Here is an 18,452-nt window from a genome sequence, read left to right as displayed (position 1 = left end):
GATATTTAACAAAGCATTATTTCAAGAAGTAAGACATTTTAGCTTTTTTATCACTTGCTTCACTCTCAGCTTCTGACCTTGCCAATCTGCTTCTTATTATATTAGACCTTACAAGAGGGAATAAAAGCAGAGAGATTAAACATTCTGAAATTTCAGACTTCATGAAACATGTGGTGCTTTATTCTCTGTGAAAATTACAAAGCTACCAATGAGACCTTAAAAAAACAACTTGGCAAAATAAACACAGTGGTGGTTTCTGCTGAGGGCACAGGTTTTGACTCCAAAGAAGCATTAGTTATCTATAGGAAGAATAAAAATATGACTAATTTTGTTATATTTCTTTCCATTATGATCACAATTAATGAAGTTTTATTGACTATTAGTGGAAGTGGAATATGAGCTACATGAAAGCATACTGACTGCAGCATTAGTTTGTACTACATTTAAAGTTTTATAAATATGTTAGAAATAAAATTATCTCATTCTCATCACAGTTGGGCATCTTTTGCACTGGTTTTCAGCTTTAACTTCTCCTAACATTGGATTCTGATCAAATTCTGTTGATCAGATCAATTCTTTGATAAATAGACACCCACTTTCCTCCAGGTGAGAGACAGGGGAAAAAAAATCCAAAACAAGACCTCCTAAAACCTCCTAAAAAAACCAACCAAATGAAAAACTGAAGTGAAAGTTGTCAGCCAGATGGAACATTTGGATTTCTTGTATACAGTACTTCTCATTAACAATCAACACAGTTATAGCAGACTAAACATGTCTTCTAAAGCAAATGTTAAATAAAATTCCTGCTAGTTAGCATCAATAGGCTTTGCTTAGATATGTTAGAGATCTCAATGCTCCCCTGTCTCTGCAGAATATAGATAAATTTACCTTTTCTCTCTTTTCTAAGAAAGAATTTGTTTCTTAGTAAGAAATTGTGTGAAGAATTCAGTTTCTTATGCCTGTTATCACATCTACACTTTCCTTTTAGAATTTGTTTCTTAGTAAGAAATTATGTGAAGAATTCAGTTTCTTATGCCTGTTCCCACTTTCCTTTTACTTCGGCATCTCTGAATATGCAAAAAATACATGGCTCAGCGGTGCTGTCATTTACAATGGCTTGTGCATAACCATTGTTTATTTTGGTATGACCTGATCTTGTTGATAATTAACTTTGCCTCCTCGGGTATGGCTGATAACGATCTATTCATAACAATTGCTTTGACTTTTATTCCTTGTGAAGCACAGAGAAAAGTATTGGCATTACATACATCACAGCATATGCCTCTCAATGCTGTGCAACAGCTGTCATTTTGAATGATCTTCTGCAACAGAAATGAGCTGGCCCAGGATCATTCACTGGATGCCATCTGTTGTTCACACCACAAGTACCAACTAGGAAGGTCCAAAACACATGACTTCTCTTATCATTGCATTTGAAACTGCCATTAACATCTGAAGCTTTCTGTATCCAGTCATACGAATTGGCAAAAAATAAACCACATGGGAGGAGGGACAGAGAGTGATTGAAGATGCTCACCTCTGTCATTATCAAACCCTATAAGTGAGTTTTTATAAGGCATCTCAGTAAAGGTAAATCTCAGGTTAGCAATGACCTTAATCCCAGGTCAACAGAGAACTCAACTTCCCCTGACTGCTCTTCATGGATCTCTGTGTCTCATTTTCATGCTTCAAATGACCCTGTACATACTCATTCTTTGAGTCCTTGCTTTTCTTCAACTGGCAGGGGAGAGAAAATGGATCTGTTGAGCAAACTGTAGGGTCTGTGCTTGAAGGTGGGTGACAAGCAGCTGTAGAGAAGCTGATAAAAAATTAACCCTGGAAACCCAGCATGGGAGGGATGGAAACTATACTCCCTCTCCTAATTAAAACTCTGATAAAATGAAAACATGCTTTAAATCACCACAGTACAAACAGGGACACAAAAAAACCTTTCCTTTAAACAAATGTTTAATACCACAGAGGGATAGCTAAAATATAAAACCAACTGCAAAACAGCTCTCTGGATTTTCCCCCTTGATGATTCTGGCATACACCTGATCCTAGGTCTTTGGGGTAATATTACATTTCCTTATAAAATATTTATACAGTACAGTACCTTAACCTCCTAAATCTGTATAACAACCTGTCTAGCCTTAAAGGCAAGTACAAAAACTAATGTGAACAGCCATGATTTTATCTCTTACATCCTCCTTCCAAATGTGTTTGAGCAAAAATTGTTTTCAAACTTTCCCCTTATATTTAAGATATCATTGTCATGCATAGCAATGGATAGACCAAAGTGAAGAATCCAATAAGGACAATTCAATATATATGTTCATGAATGTTGCCTAGATTTTTTTTTTTTTTGTGATTTAGCTCCAAGTGTCCATATGGTGTCAAAGAGTATCTTCTCCTTCAGTGGCATTATTACTAAAACTAGCAATGCTTTTTGGAAAAAATGATGATGGTAGTGCTTTGGAGAGAGAATAAACACATGGTTCTTTCACAATGGAGCCCATAGTGTAGCCTGGGAAGAGTGTCCTTGTGGTCTAGGGGACAGAACACAAAGACAAGAAAGGCATCCAAGCAAGCTCATCAGATAAGTACATAAATGCAAATTATGCTCCCCCTTTCCTATTTCTAGGGAGCATATGGGGATCTTTATTCCCTTTTTTTCAGCCAAAGCTGTGTTTGAAAGAGAAGTCTGCTGAAAAGACATGGGTGAGTTTTGAAGAAGAATTAGAAAAAAGCAGAAATGCGAAAAGGAGAGGATAGTTGCAAGAATAGGACAGGTGGCAGAGTATGTTGAGAAGTCCCCAGGAGGACAACAAAATTATCGAGGAAATATTGGGCTATAAGCTAATATGAGATGGTGAAGCAGATGAGATAATCATGGAAGTATTCAGTGAAGAAGAACTTGTCCAGGAAGCTAGAGGAAAGACTCAAGCTTGGAAAGTGGAGTTGGGGGCTGTTGAGGTAAGCCATCCAGCTGGAAGAGACACCACAGGAAGCATCCTCTCCCAGAAAAAGGGGGCATCTCGACTATAAAACACTGGTGCAGCTGCTACTTCTGTAGGCATGGATCCCTATGTACACAAAATATTTGTCTAGTAGATGCAGTTACCCCTCTAGCAGTAGGGGTTTCATCCACTCAGCACTGCAGTCCAGGAAGCCCTAGGCTGTCATTCATATTTAAGACAGTGACCTGAGTAACCTGGGTAATCTGAGGTTTGTGTGGACACTGTGCTAACAGCAACTGGAGTCGTACAACTACCTTGTATTTTCAGCACTTAATAAGTCAGCTGGGGGGTTTTGAATTATTTGCCACCTACAGACAAAGCTTAAGTCTTACTGCCACTGGCAACCCACCATTACTTTCAGCAACAAAAGGTTTTCACCTCTGGGATTCAGACTCTCAGTTTGCTGTCTTTAGGTTGCCCTAAAAGAAAAGATGTTTTAATATTAAATTCTATGGCTATTTCTGAAACATCCTTCATAAGTAATTTAAATTCTTGGGGAGAAATACAGAGAAATAAAAGTATTTGGTCTCTATGAAAATTGTCATTTCTATTTTTTTTTGTGTTTCTTACCTTGCTTTTCTTCTAAAATTATCTCTTTCCTCATGAAACGTAAAACTGCTGCGTAGTTTTTCTGTGAATGTATTACATTATCAACCGCAGAGTCTCTTAAGGTGATTTAATTTTCACTCTACTTTTGATCACTGCATAGTTGGTAATTAAATATTCTGTAGACTTGTTTGAAGAAAGGTGTTTTATAAATGCAAGTATCCATAAGGCCTATTTAATTTTGCATTGTCTGCAGCAATGGAACATTTTTAATTTCATTGTATTTGGGAGAGTTGCTGCTATAGACCCTTGGGAGTCTTTCTTATTTCTTAAGAGTTTATTAATATTTCTACTGACAGTACTGATGACTAATACACATATATGTGTGTATATATATGCTTTTGTACAGGTAACAAGTTCTGGGTTTTCAAGGACACTACTCTCCAGCCAGGTTATCCTCATGATTTGGTAACACTTGGAAGTGGAATTCCTTCCCACGGCATTGATTCAGCAATTTGGTGGGAAGATGTTGGAAAAACCTACTTCTTCAAAGGAGATAGGTTGGTATAGGATTTCTGCAAGGGAACAATTCAGTGGATACCAGCTAAACATGTTAACCTTTTCCTCTATTTCTCAAAGAGATGAAATTTACTGCTCCTGCATAGATGGCTGTACTGTTTGTACATGTCTTATAACCTAAATTATATTTTTGTGAGTATCCTGGAATGGGTATAAGTATTTCCAGTAGAAAAGTTATGTTCTAGAAGTCAACAGGCAAGTCAGAGTTGTGGCAAATTTAAACTTAAATATTCAAAGTGATTTGTTTGTGTACACTCTTACATCTATCTTTATCCACATTTCTAAACTCCAGAACATAAGCAGGCTAGGCATGGTCCAAAGCTTTTAAGGTCAGTGAAAATGACTTTGCTACTATTTGATAATGAGGTAAAAAAGGGAACTCAGAGCTAAACTTGTGAGCTAGAGAAGAATTTGAGCATTTTCTTGGAATTACTTCTAAATATATCTTATAGGGACACATATATAATAATAATAATAATAATAATAATAATAATAATAATAATAATAATAATAATAATAATAATAACAATAACAATAACAATAACAATAACAATAACAATAACAATAACAATAACAATAATAGTAAACCACAATCCCCCAACAAAAAGTAAAGCACAGAAAAACCCCATTAAATCTAAGGGTTTTTCCATTCCTGAAATACTTGTACTAGTCAGTTTCTGTATATTTATTTACCTGTAAATAAAAAAAAAAAAAAAGAAAGGAATGTTTGTCTACTTTATAGAAATGTCAGGAGAATTCATTAAGTTATGAAACACTGCAAGTTGTCTGAATGATGGATTTTACAGGTTTTCAGTATGGTACGGTGTTTGTTGATTGATGTATTGCTGTGCAAATTTTGTGTGCTCAGAGACAAATTATTCCTTATTAATAACTGTAATATTTCTATTAGTCTTATTAAAACTATGACTGTTTTTGTTGCTGTGTGGTACTTAGTGTTCTCAGACACTATCAGTATTCATGGATCACTTAAGAAATCAATTTAATGCACATCATAGAATATATTTAGGACAGTATAGTTTGTAATTTTTTAGCAGTACTGTAAAAATTGCACTACAGAATGCTGCAACAAATTTTATGGTTAAAGCTATTTTTATTATTTAACAAAAATATAGCTCTCCATCACTCATGGTGAGGGAAGTAGGTAACTAAGTCAAATTTTTGTAATGTTTTAAAACTAGGCATCATTTCAAGCAATCAATTTTCATAGTGAGTAGAAGATACCTAAATAATTTGTTTCTTATTGTTGAGTAGATCTTCTTTAAAAATTAAAATTCTTTTTCAGGTAATAATTTTCCACCTCCACATACATATTGTAAAAAAATGTACAGTACGAATCTTTAGTGACTTTTCCTTCCTGTGGGCTTTATTCAGCAATGTCCTTTTATAGTACCATGCATAGGCAGTTACTTATATTCAGGACTTTCCTAAAACACAATTGGTAATAATAGAAGACAAAAAGAACTAGCAGAGAAAACAGGTACTGGCAGAAACGTTGCTACTTTAAGCTAACAAGCACAATGAAACCCAGCAGGATATAAATGCAATAGAGTATGTTAGAAGAGGATTGAACATAAGCCTTGCAGAGATAATTGAGCCATTACAGGATATTGACCATCAGTGGGAATAAACCCTTACAACAGTAAGTTTCTCAATGTGCATTGCTTATGAGATCAAATATTGGCTATGAAATAAAAATAATAATAAACTGACCAAGCAAAAAAGCAAACAAACAAGAAAATCCCATTAACTAAACCAGTAAGAAGATTTAAAAGTTGAACCAGTAAACAGTCATATGTCTAAAGCAGCTCATGTATGGAACATTATTGTTGTAACTTGACATTATCTATTTCAACACTCATGATAATTCTTCTTAATAATTGTATGAAACACATAAAGGGAAAAAAATGACTACAAAAAACATTAGTCCCTTTGTTATTCCTGTCCTACCAGAACTGAGTCATTTGGGACTGGAAAATAATAGGTTTGATGAACTTCTTGACAAATGTCCTTGTTTATGCCCCTGTCTGGTCCAACTTTTTATGCACTTTAGAGTTCAAATCAATGTTTTTTTCTTCATAAACCTTAATCATTGAATGGCTCAGGATATCATTAAGTAAATAGTCTTAGATATAGACCATAGTTTAGCAAGTATTTTTCAACATCCCTTTTTCTAAAGCTATGAAGTGGACTTAGATTTTCCCCCCTCTGTTATTTATCAGTCTTTGAGATACAGCAACAAGTTTATATAGGCTGTAGACCTCAAACCATCATTAGGGAGTTTGCTTGTGAACATTTGGCATGCCAAATAGAATCAAGACTAGGCTTTTCCTTACCCTGTAGACATGTTCACTACTCCAGCACAGATTGTTGAGGTGGTGTCATGATCAGTCCTTCCCTAGTAGGATCCCTAATCATTCTCATCAATGATGAAAACCCAGAAGTTCTGTGATTTCAGAGTGTGCCCTGAGCATGTCCTCAAAGACTTTTAATGACAGAGGGCATCTTTGAAAGTCATTTAGGGCTAGTGGGAAACCAGAGGTAATTAAAAGAAGGAGCTCAAAAGGTTGAAAAGATTGGAAGAGAAAAAGGAAAAGGAGAAAAACTATGGAGGCCACAAATGGAGTTCTGAAATAGAGGGAGAGAAAAAGAAAATATATTTCTTTAAAAATGCAAACTAAAGACCAAGAAACTTAGAGTTTAAAGATGAGGAAGGACTGGTTTCAACAGTATTAAAGTTAGAGCTTTGTTTACTACTTCTACATATTGTTTCTGCATGTAAACTTTCAAAGATGTTTTGTATCTAAATAAAGAGCATTGTGTTGTTGGCTGGCAGCTGATGTATATGTGACTAGATTAAGAATTGAGGCTATAAAAATAATTTAAGCATAAGAAAGAAAAAATAAATACAAATGTCTTTTTGATCTAACTTGCAAACACCTAACCCACTGGAAATCTGCCATCTTTTAATTTCATTGAAAGTTTAAAGCCAGAGAAACGCCCTACAGGGAGAAATACTGAGGATTTAGACCACCACATTTATCTAAAAAGATGAAAATGTGTATCAATTAGAGTGCCTAAGTACCTTCACAGAGATAAAATATCATCCACATAAGAATTTTTTAATATATGATGATCATAACAAGGATTTCTAAAAACTGAATTCAAATGAGAAACAGGGTCAAGTTTTTAGCAGTAACCAGATTATCAATGATGGTGATAAAACTATGCTCTTAATGAATGGAGAAAATCAAAATACGAAATGACCCACCAAAATATTAGGATACGCAGAGGATATTAGAGAAGTTGTACTCTTAGAACGAACTTGTATGCATAGGAATTTGATCAGCAATTTGATCAGCAGTAAAAGGAAAAAGAAATTATCAATACCATCTCAAAGTAAATAAATCACAAGTGTAAATATTTCTCAGATGTTCAGGATTACTAGAATTGCATGCTGAAGCTTTTTAATTTTGAGAAAGGCTGGCTGGCAAAAAGGCACACAAACAGGTTGAATTTTATAATACACTGTATCTATTTAGTGATAATCAAATAAAATTAAAAGCTTCTGTAATGCATACTTATGAAGAGTTAAATTAAGATTGCTGGCAGTATTTTAATTTGAATCTACTGTCACTTGCATTATTACAATATTATGAAAAGCATTAATGTACATTGGTTTTTTGCATGTGTTGCATCCCTCTGTGTCACTGTGAAAAAGCCCTAGGCATCAGAATTGTGGCAATTATAAGTAAGATGCATGCTGGTTTAGTTGTTGAAGTGCAAAAATATTTTATCTTCTATCTACTTATATGAAACACCAAATAGATTTATTTGTAATAGATGTTCAAAGAGAAGAAATCCTGTATTTCCACTTGGGGTTAATGAATGTAGTAAGTGTTAGAGGGGGAAAATATAAAGTCACTCATCTGGTATCTTACAAATGTGGGGGTTTTTTCCTTTAAAAAATATTTCAGGTACTGGAGGTACAGCGAAGAAATGAGATCCATGGACCCTGGTTATCCCAAACCAATCACAATTTGGAAAGGTATCCCAGAATCTCCTCAGGGAGCCTTTGTCCACAAAGAAAATGGTATGCGAATGTGTTCTTGTTTTAATGATTTATTTACACGCTTTATGTAAGATAGAGTAGGTGATTGTAGTAGTATGTAAGGTAGAGGGATGATTGACTATTCAGCTTAGGTGGTGAAGGAATTCTTGATATCTGAACAGACTATTTCCTGCTATAGAACTGGCTTAAGTGAAAATGCTCTTTTAACTGTTTAACTGCTCTTTTAACTGTTTAACCTAGGGCTGAAAAAACTTTCAAATTTAGTATTATAAACCTTAATTTACATTCTTTTTTTCTTTTGTCTTAACTCATTTTGGTTTTGTTCTTTTCTGAATTATAGTACCTCTTAAAACAAGCTTCATAAACACATTAAATCTCTATTGAATTTTCAAGGTGTTGGCTTTTTAAACAGCTTAGAAGGTATTGCTTTCATTCTCAAAAGCTAGCAAAGGGAAGCAAAATCTTTATCTAAGCAGAAATATCCCAATGAATTTATGTAAATCAAAGATGTCATAAGTCCATGATGTAGAAAAGCAGATAACAGGGATTTTAGTATGATGTATTAGCTTTATCAAGATGCATCATCACATACCTAGAGTCTGGAATCTCAGCTGGATACACCAGAAAACAATTGAGAGCAGCCAAAATCTGCTCCATCTTAGGAGAATTCAGTGCTACCCAGGGGATGGTGGCCGGCTGCCAACAGAGCCATCAGTCGCACAGAGGTTTTAGATCCTTTTGATGGGAATAAAAATATGCATTTGTTGGACAATTGTTATATGGCATATATGATTTATTTATTAGTAGGTTCTGAATTAATTCTTTTTGCCTCATAAGACAGGACATATATCTATTGCCATAATATTTTAATTTCCTTTTAATAAGAAAATAAAAATATTTCTTTCCTTTTATAAAACATTTTAGTCTCCTATTTCAACCTCTAACTTGATTAAGTAATTCACCATAGAAATGTTTGGCATTTTTTTCAAAAATATATTTAATTGCTTCCTTGCTTTGTGTCTGTTGTACCCAAAAGAAGAAACCCTGTCTGTATTTTGGCCTTTTTTGCTAGACTGGATTTTCTGTGTTGCTTTTTACTGGAAAGTAGGTCATTCAAGATGATATTGTGCATACATCACACTCAATAATTAACTGTTTTTAAATAGGCATATATGTGGGAATTTTCACAAATGTTATAGAAATATATATACATGTATATACATCTATATCTGTGTGTGTGTCTATCATCTATCTATATCTGTGCATAAATATACATATATACACGTATCTGTGAATATAAATATAAATATATACATATATATATATATATTCTGTACTGAGCTCAGGTACGTGTGCCTCCCATTAAAAATAAAAATTATCTTTAACAACCGGACCAGTGAGTTTGAAAGCACTGCAGAGGCAGAGCACCCATTCCTAAGACATGAAAGACTTTGGATTACATAAAAGACTCTTCTCTTTCTAACCCTATTGGTTTTGATAGTCTGCTGGACTCTTTGGATGAGAAGGTTAGTAAAACATGACATGAGATTGTGGAGGAGGTGAAAGGAAAGAGGGAATTCCTGAGCATCTCAGAAATCCTATAAGGGCTCCAGGGCAGAAAAAGGGACTGAAAATGACACTATAAATTTTCCAAGAAGACCACTAAGACATTTTCCCTGAAATCAAGAAAATAAAGTCTTAAGAAACAATTCACAACTTTGCTGTTGTTTGTATGAGGAGAGAAAGAAACAAAAGCAGATTCAAATAAGAAATACCACAGCTCGGTTGGAAAAAAATTGATTCCATTTTTCCTGAAACTGCTTTTGTTTCTCTGGACAGAAGCAGAGTTGATAAAGAACTTTTATTATAAACCTTCACAAGGAAACATCTGAGAGCATGTCTTTCAGGGAATTAATTTCATTTTAAAGTATATTCTTTTCCTTCTTTTACATTTTTGTTGTGCAAACTATGCAAATGAACACCTACAATAACTGATCATGCAGGGTTTTCCTTCAGTGATGGCAAAAATTCTTGGTAATTGTGCATTAAGAGTTTTGGAAAGGATGACAAAAACCAATTTCCTACTCTAGTTAGTGTCCCAACTCAGTATCCTAAAAGCTTGTTAAAGTCCAGGTACAGCTAACACCTTTGAAACTTGCCCTGCTACTTCTCACTTTGTGACTTGTTTTCTAACACTGTGGTAGAAACTCTTAGGAAGGGATGGAAAAGAAATTTCCTTTCTTTTGCTACACAGAAACTGAGATCACACAAAGTTGTCCAAATTGGAGAAATCTTTCTTTCTACCTTGAGAGCAGCACATAAAATTTAATTTGCTGAAGTGGATGATGGGACAATTTTTAGGTAGAAGAAAAAGAAAAGGTAGTCTACTTTATTAGTCCACTGGCCTTTTTGGCCTCATACTTACTACATAAGTATATTTGAGGTAGCAGTGACTGGTAAGCCCTTCAGTGCTGTTTGTGTCAGGTATTGCACTCACTGCTCAGTGACTAGTATTTAGAAAATTGTAAGGAACAGCACTCAAGGCAGGTTTAACACATCTAGCAGATTAGATTAAATCACTTTCTAAAGTTGTGTGAAGTCATTTGCTGTGTCAGCAGAAGCAGTAAAACTACTCAGTCTCTTAGAATTGTCCTCTGCTGGTAGCTTCCACCTTTCAGCTGTAACTGACTATTATCCTGGTTCCTACCTCAGCAAAAATGGCAGAAAATTTTAAACTTTTAAACTTTTTAAGAAGTTTAAACAGACTTTCCCAGTGAAAAATGGGCTGTATTTGAAAAAAATTGTATTGGATCTCTAGCAGCTGGCAATTCCTTTGCTGCTTTAAGAGTTTTTATTTGGCCTTTTGCTGCATAATATCAATTACTGCTAACTAAAGTTTATATTTTGACTTACCTCTACCCCTCAGTATACATACATATATTCTGCATGTATATATGAATATAGATTTAGAGGTGTCACATCTGTATATGGTCTCTATATATGTGTTAGCCTATTGATAGAGATAATACATTAAATTTCCATATTTGAAATATTTATCCATGGCTAGGATGTGCAGTACTTTGTGAAAGGCATATTGTTATATGGAATCCAAAGATAGGTTAATTGTGGTTCAAAATACTGAAATTTTGCATTTGATAATGCTTTTAATTTTAACTCCAGATTACTTTAAGGAACTTTATATGCGGTAAAATTTTAAAACTTCATCATATTTAAAGAGTTACAGTCATCTTTTAGGTTTTATTCCAACCAGAATAGAAGGCATTTTCTGAAAATGTCTAGTTACTCTTTTGATACAGATCAATACTTTTTGTATTTTTTTCCAATTGTATTACATCTTTCTATAAATCTATTAGCATATTTTCAGGTAATAAAAATGCAAGGGATTAAGGAAAGGAAAATACTTTTCATTGGCTAGGAAGGTTATTAAAATTACAAAAGTACCTAATGTAGAAGAATGATGAAATATGTTTTTCTGAAAAGGGGAAGTAGGTGATTAAGACTTCCTACAGTTTCAGCTGCAAAACAGACTATCAAATATTTCTTTTTTTAAATTTTAGAATTGAAAGAAAATAACTGTTGATTGAATAGCTGGTTAATAATGTTATCTCCAGATAGGCAGTTACCAGCCTCTTCAGGAAGCATTGTTAACTGCAAATAGTGCCCAGTCTGTCTTAGTAGCCTTTAATACTGCATGGAATATATGAAATGTACAAAGTGAAGATAAAAAAAAATCCAGCTATTTCCATTCAGTTCATAAACAGTAGGTGAAAGTTCACCCATCCTGAAGGTTTGTGTCTTGCCAGATCAATGCCATTTTTCAGCTGGGATAATAAAGTAATATAGATTTTTGGAAAGAGTAAAGCTTTTTCTTCATTTAAGCATGTTTAATTATAACATTGGATTGTGCCTGAATGAACAAATATCAGGTCTTTACAGAAAACTTAAATCTGGTTATACCTTTTATCTAATGTGAAAGATACTGTTATTTCATCCAGTCTCCTGAAGCACAGCAATAGGTTATGTGAGATTGAAGAGGGTCAGTTCTCATTTCTGCATAGCATAGCAGAGCACTGCGATTTGTTTCAGGAGACTTCCCATCTCGAAGAGGTTGTGATGCTTTAAAGTCCTGTCCCTGAGGATCCCAACTCTAGCTGGTTTTCCAGTAAATGAACAAACTGGCCAAACCTTGACTTTTCATAGACTGCACTCTCTGGAATGATTTGATTATTTTTTTAGTAATGAAAGAAAATAAAATCCCAATTTACTGAATGAAAGAACAACAAAAGAACAAACAAACAATAAAACCAAAACTAAATGCCCAAACTCAACATTAGATTTCTAGAGACAGTAAAGAAACAATTTTTTTTAAAAAACATTTGAATGATTTCTAACTGAAGTCTATTCCTTGTGTCTTTTGATTTTTTTTTAATTACAAAAAAATTGATACCAGTAATTTCCATAATGGTATATTGATGACATGATTTCATATGACTATGAATAATTGCTACTTTTTTCCTCAGGCTTCACATATTTCTACAAAGGAAAAGAGTACTGGAAATTCAATAACCAGATGCTCAGGGTGGAACCTGGCTATCCCAGATCCATCCTCAAGGATTTTATGGGTTGTGATGGACCAACAGACCGAGATAAAGACCAACACAGCCCTCAAGATGATGTTGACATTGTCATCAAACTGGACAACACAGCCAGCACTGTGAAAGCCATAGCCATCGTCATTCCCTGCATCCTGGCCTTGTGCCTCCTTGTCTTGGTTTACACTGTGTTCCAGTTCAAAAGGAAAGGAACACCCCGCCACATACTGTACTGCAAACGCTCTATGCAAGAGTGGGTGTGATGTAGGGTTTTGGTTTTTTCTCTTACCCTCCCAGGAGTTTGTGGTAACTTGAGATTCAACACAAGAGCTGTTATGCAGTTTCCTAGGTAGGAGCGGGCATCTGTCAGTCTGAAACAAAGCTGATCTTTAAAACCCAGGGGGTTGCCTGTCCTGCGCATGAGTGGCGATTCGCTCAGCTGGGAAGCTTCCATGATACACAGTATCTGCTGTTTCTTCAGTCCTTTGTCTTTCTTTGTCATTCAATTCTAGGCCTTCCCTCTGCACGCTCAATGCCCTATAAACTATCAGGATTAACTAACAAAGAGGAATAAAAATATCTCCAATGTTTCTACATTTTTTCCTTAAGGCCTGTTCCCCTTCAAAGAATTTTTTGCTGAAAGTAAATTTTTTTAGAGAAACACAACAACCAACAATGGAACTTTCAGGAAAGTGAGAAGACCCAAAACAGCTTTGTCTCCAAAGAGGATTGCTTTCTGTCTGCTACGGATAAAGTCCTATAGTCCTACTTCCAGTTTTGTCAGGTGGGAGACTTGGATGACACGCAGGACTTCAGACTGTTCGGACAGCCATTTTCCAACAAACAAGGGGCCAAAATATCTGCAATATAGTAACAGCCTTAATACATTCATTTTGTGTTTTTTACAGCTGCTCTGGGCTATGTCCTCAATGTTTTAAACTCATATTCAATACTATATTCAAGCAGAACCTTTTTATTTGTTGGTTTGATTTCTGGTTGTTTTTCCTACATTATCTTTCCCAAGCTGTACCAAGCCAACTACCCCAGGCCTTTTATAGGTCTGTCAGGAGCACTCATTCCAAAGAATGGTAAAAAGCAGTGTGTCTCTGAAGTGGATTTCAATGAACTAAAACAACAGACAGACTATTGAGAGACTTGACACTGGTATTATATTGGTGGTGTAACCCTTTGAGAACTATTGCATCCAGTTTTCAGAGTCTGGTGGATGTTAAACTTGGTCATCATTAAATTACAGAATTGTGTTTGGGTAATACAGGTTTCAAAAGAAAATCAGTATTTCGAAACAGATTTCTTGTGACTGCATTTTTAATTATTTGCATTATTGATAGAAAAGCATTTGTAACATGAATAGAAAAAATATATTTACCAGCTACTTTATTGTTAAAAACCAAATGTATTTTAATAATTTCTATCACTTACCAAGAATTTTTCTGAGTTGTCAACAATTTTATAGCTTAGCCTCTTAAGCATCTTGGATTTCTCTCTTGAAACTGTGTTGCATGACAATTCGATTTGCCTCTGCAGAGGTAGAGTTACAGTTTCAAAAGAAAGCTAAACAGATGACTCTGATAGTGCATGAGTATCCTCTGGTGTGTTACCCCTTTGCATGTTCATCATAGTTCTCAAAGGGTTAAAATTTCTGGCCTTCAGTCAAACATGGTATCAACTGACAGAGCCAAGGGACCACCAAAACCTTTTGTCATTCTGTGTAATTTGTGCTAACAGCAGTATTGTCATTTTCATGTGACCTGCAGAGCAGGTTTGTATCAATAATTTTTTCCTAGAGAAAAGTCAGCAACTGACAGACCTCTTTATTGATTTTAGGAGCTGCTTCTTGCAGTGATAGGCTTTACAGTCACTGGGCTGTGAACTTATTAAAGATGGTCAGAATGATGCACCCCAAAAGTCAGACACCTGGTTTTTTATGAAAGCCAGGTTTTGAGGGGAGTAGCTTTTGCAACAATGAACAGCTTGCCTTGAACTTGATTATTGACCTGTTGACTGTCATTACCAAGTAAAACATTGTCTTCTGTGAACAGCTTCACTGTCTGAATTTCCTTAAAGTGTACTGTCCTATGTCTTTGACCTTTAACTTGCAAACTGGCACAAACTGAAGGGAATCTGGTGTTGCAAATGAACTTAGATGAGTTTTATTTCTTGAAAGGCCTGATAGACATGATCCAAAATTTGAGAAAAAAAATTGAAGTGTTTTAGTAGGAGAGAAATGACATAGACTAAAATATTTATGATAGGTCTGTAGAAAGGTATTTTGCTATGTATACATGCACACTCTAAAAATGAATTACAGCAGAAGTAAATTTTTATTTAACTTGAATACAACTTTCAGTATAAAATTATTATTTCTACAAATATCTAGTTATTAATGAAAAGGTTATAAGAAAGTACTAAAATACTTGAAATGGCCAGTATGGGCTTTTACATTAAATGAGACTTTTATACTATGTTCAACCAATTTCTTACTGGTTTCTTAATCCACCTAACTGGATCACTTTTTAGAGAGTGTAGGTATATATGCATATATATTATGATTATTATTGTTTTGGTAATGGATAGCTTGACTGCCTTGAATTTATATTTATATTGAGCATAGCATGAAAAATAGTATGCCTTTTTTTCAATTACATGATTTTATATTGATTTGAGGACTTATGAACATATGTGGCATGCTATAAAGCATTGCAAACTTATTTCTTAGAGCATAAACAGATATACATATGTATGGTTAACAAAAATGAAGATTAGAAAAAGATATAGTTTTACAACAAATATGCAATGCAGATGGCATTTTGGAGATGTTTTGTAGAAGTACTGCATACTGTAGGTTAGAAGCGCACCAGTATCAGCCCATAGCATTATTTAGTAAATCCAAGTCAGCTGTCGCTGAAAATATAGATTTATTGACAATTTAGTTGCACAGGATTTTTGCTGCGGATCAGCTCATTTGGTGAATTTGAAATTCTATGCTGTTTGTCATATGTATTAAGATGTGTGTTTGTATATTTATAAAAGCACACAAACACACACATACATAGACATGCACATTTTAATCCATTGAGAAATTTTTATTGTCAACAAACTACTATAACTTACATTCTGCTATAGACAGAACAAAATTATTGATGTTGCTGTTACATTTTTTTCCCTTGTAGAGTTGGAGGAAAATAATAAGAGAACTACTTATTCTGTATTTGCTTTTCCTCTACTGTAGGAGATTTTTTTTTAAGTCAGAACAGCATCTCATCAGTCTTTTTATTCACTTGAAAAATTCATTTCAGTTTTGAAATATCTTTCATGGCAGCTTTAACTTTTTCTGCAACCATTTCCCTGTCAGTAATGAAGTGCTGAGCATGTTGACTGTTGTTCTTTGATAAGGTAACAAAAATATTTGTGTTTGGAGAATTTAACTGTAATTATGCAGGAAGGTAAGTGTGATAATTCTAGTGCTTGGTATATTGTACATGGTAGTTACATGAATACATGATAAGTTGATCATTGAATCTATTTTCTTTTACTTAAAACTGCGTATATGCTATATACAGAGAGTGGGAGAAAAAAAAATTATATTGGCATGTTTATGTCATGCAGAACAAGATTGTGTCAACATTTCTGTTACATACTCATGTTTTCAGTAGGTTGCAATGCAGTCATAAGTGTTCGCTTTAAGTAAAAGTTGTAGGAGCGTTTGTGTTCACTGTAATTTCCAAATACATATTGGCTAGTTTCAAATTACAGAATTTCAGAGTGAATTAGTGATGTTGCCTGATCTAATTTTGAACTCAAATTAGTAGAAGTTCTAAGACAATTTTTTTAATAGTTAGTTCTCTACAAGGGCCTATAACTATTAGAATTAAGAAAAATCAAATTGAAAATATTTTCAGGTCTGCAATCTGGGTTCCTGCTCATGTGCCGTGACATTTTTAATAAACATTTCCATATTGCTATTGTCATGATCTGTATTTTGGAACAAAACAAAACTGAATAGTGTTGTGTTAATCAGCTACAGTCTATCAAGCTGACTACACAAGGTCATGTATCTTCAGAGTATTATGGTCTGTATGATGCAGAAGGCCAGAGTAGATTATGGTAGTGTTTCCTTTGGCCTTTCAATATCTAAACCTATGAAAAGGTTATTGACGATAGAAAAAAATAATTTTTATCAAAAAAATTAAAAATATGTAACTGTATATTTACTGGATAGGCTGGGATGGAGAGACTCAAATGGCTCCAAAGGAGCCCTTTCAAGTCTCCTGAATAAATGTAATACATATTTTATATATTCCTATGAACTTTTGTTCTTTTTCTTCTTTCAAAGTGGGAAAAGGGAGGGGATAATTAAAGAAAAAGATTTTTTATGGCTAATTTTGTGAATTAAAATAACATAAGCTAATAGATCCAAACATAAGGGGCAGACTTACACTTTTTCTTAGAAGTATACTTCACATCCCCAGTTGCTTGATCAAGACTCCTGTGCCATTAGCACTGTGGGTTAAGAATGGAGTGTAAGGCTTAATTTTTGAATTTTCAACTTTTTTGGGAGGGTCTTACTTTACAGTCTAAATGTCAGTTAAATGTAGCTTTTGGTACCAAATTATATAGAATCTAATTCTAGCTTGTTGGTTAGAAAACAGTGCATAGTCTAGGAAGTTGGTCTGCCTATTAGCAATGGAAGTACTACATTCCTATTCTTTTTTTTTTTTTTTTTTTTTTTTTTTTTTGTGTTTAAACCATTGTTAAGACAAATTTTAAAACACACACATAGTAAACTGAATAGTGAATGTTCCAGGCACTGGATTTTTAGGGAAGTAGAAATGCAAGCTACCATACCATTAGCAGCCTACTTTGGAAAAAACATGAGATGACTGCGTGGAGGAGCAAGGATATGACTGCAGGGGCTTGCTCTGTCCTGGCTCCCATCTCTCCTTACAACATGGCCTAAGTTTCACCACCTATTGCAGAGGTGAAGGAAGCCATGAACCACAGCAGTGGGAGGTGTGAAGTAGCCAGAAAGTAGCTCCTGGTTTGCCTTTTGCTGTTATCAAGTCTGTCTCTGGACACCTCTGTTTCCAGAAGTATAAATAGATGACTGCAAGTCTATGAGTTATAAGGGAAATCATTACTATCAGCTGAGGAAACAAATGCCACTGGCGACTTAGGTGTCCAGCTATGCTGTAAATCAAATAATATTGTCTGGAAGCTGAGGAACAGATAACCTGTTATTCAATACAATGACATACTTGTGATACTCCAGCAGTGTCATGTTTGGCATACTTCCTTAGCTCCCACTACACAGACTGCAGGCAAACAGAGTGTTTCTCATGAGATAAGACCATTTAAACATATGTCAGTTACAAAATTGGGTGTAAATGAACCATGTGCTCATAAAATTAATCTCTGATATGTTCATGTAATTAAATGAATTGTCTGCCACTAGTCTCATGAAAAATATCTAATGTGTGAGTCAAATCTGTCTAACCCATTCTTATGGCTTGCCATCTGAGATGTCAGAGGCTGACGGAGAAAGACATTGTCATCAGTGCCATCAATGCTGAAAATATCTGGTAA

General features: G+C 34.6%; 1 protein-coding gene across 1 annotated transcript in view; it reads left to right on the top strand.

Moving 5' to 3' along the window:
- Positions 1–17,172, top strand: part of MMP16 (matrix metallopeptidase 16) — a 167,173-nt gene extending 150,001 nt beyond the window's left edge. Inside the window, exons 8-10 of the mRNA XM_005422879.3 lie at positions 3,976–4,126; positions 8,141–8,256; positions 12,777–17,172. Of these exons, the coding sequence (XP_005422936.1) occupies positions 3,976–4,126; positions 8,141–8,256; positions 12,777–13,111 (602 nt within the window). The 3' untranslated portion in view covers positions 13,112–17,172. The remainder of the gene's footprint in view (positions 1–3,975; positions 4,127–8,140; positions 8,257–12,776) is intronic.
- The last annotated feature ends 1,280 nt before the right edge of the window (positions 17,173–18,452 follow it).

The sequence above is a fragment of the Geospiza fortis genome, unplaced genomic scaffold (assembly GCF_000277835.1).
Source record: "Geospiza fortis unplaced genomic scaffold, GeoFor_1.0 scaffold7, whole genome shotgun sequence".
Classification (NCBI taxonomy): Eukaryota; Metazoa; Chordata; class Aves; order Passeriformes; family Thraupidae; genus Geospiza; species Geospiza fortis.
Note: the sequence above shows the minus strand (reverse complement) of the source record. Positions and strands in the feature narration are given on the sequence as shown.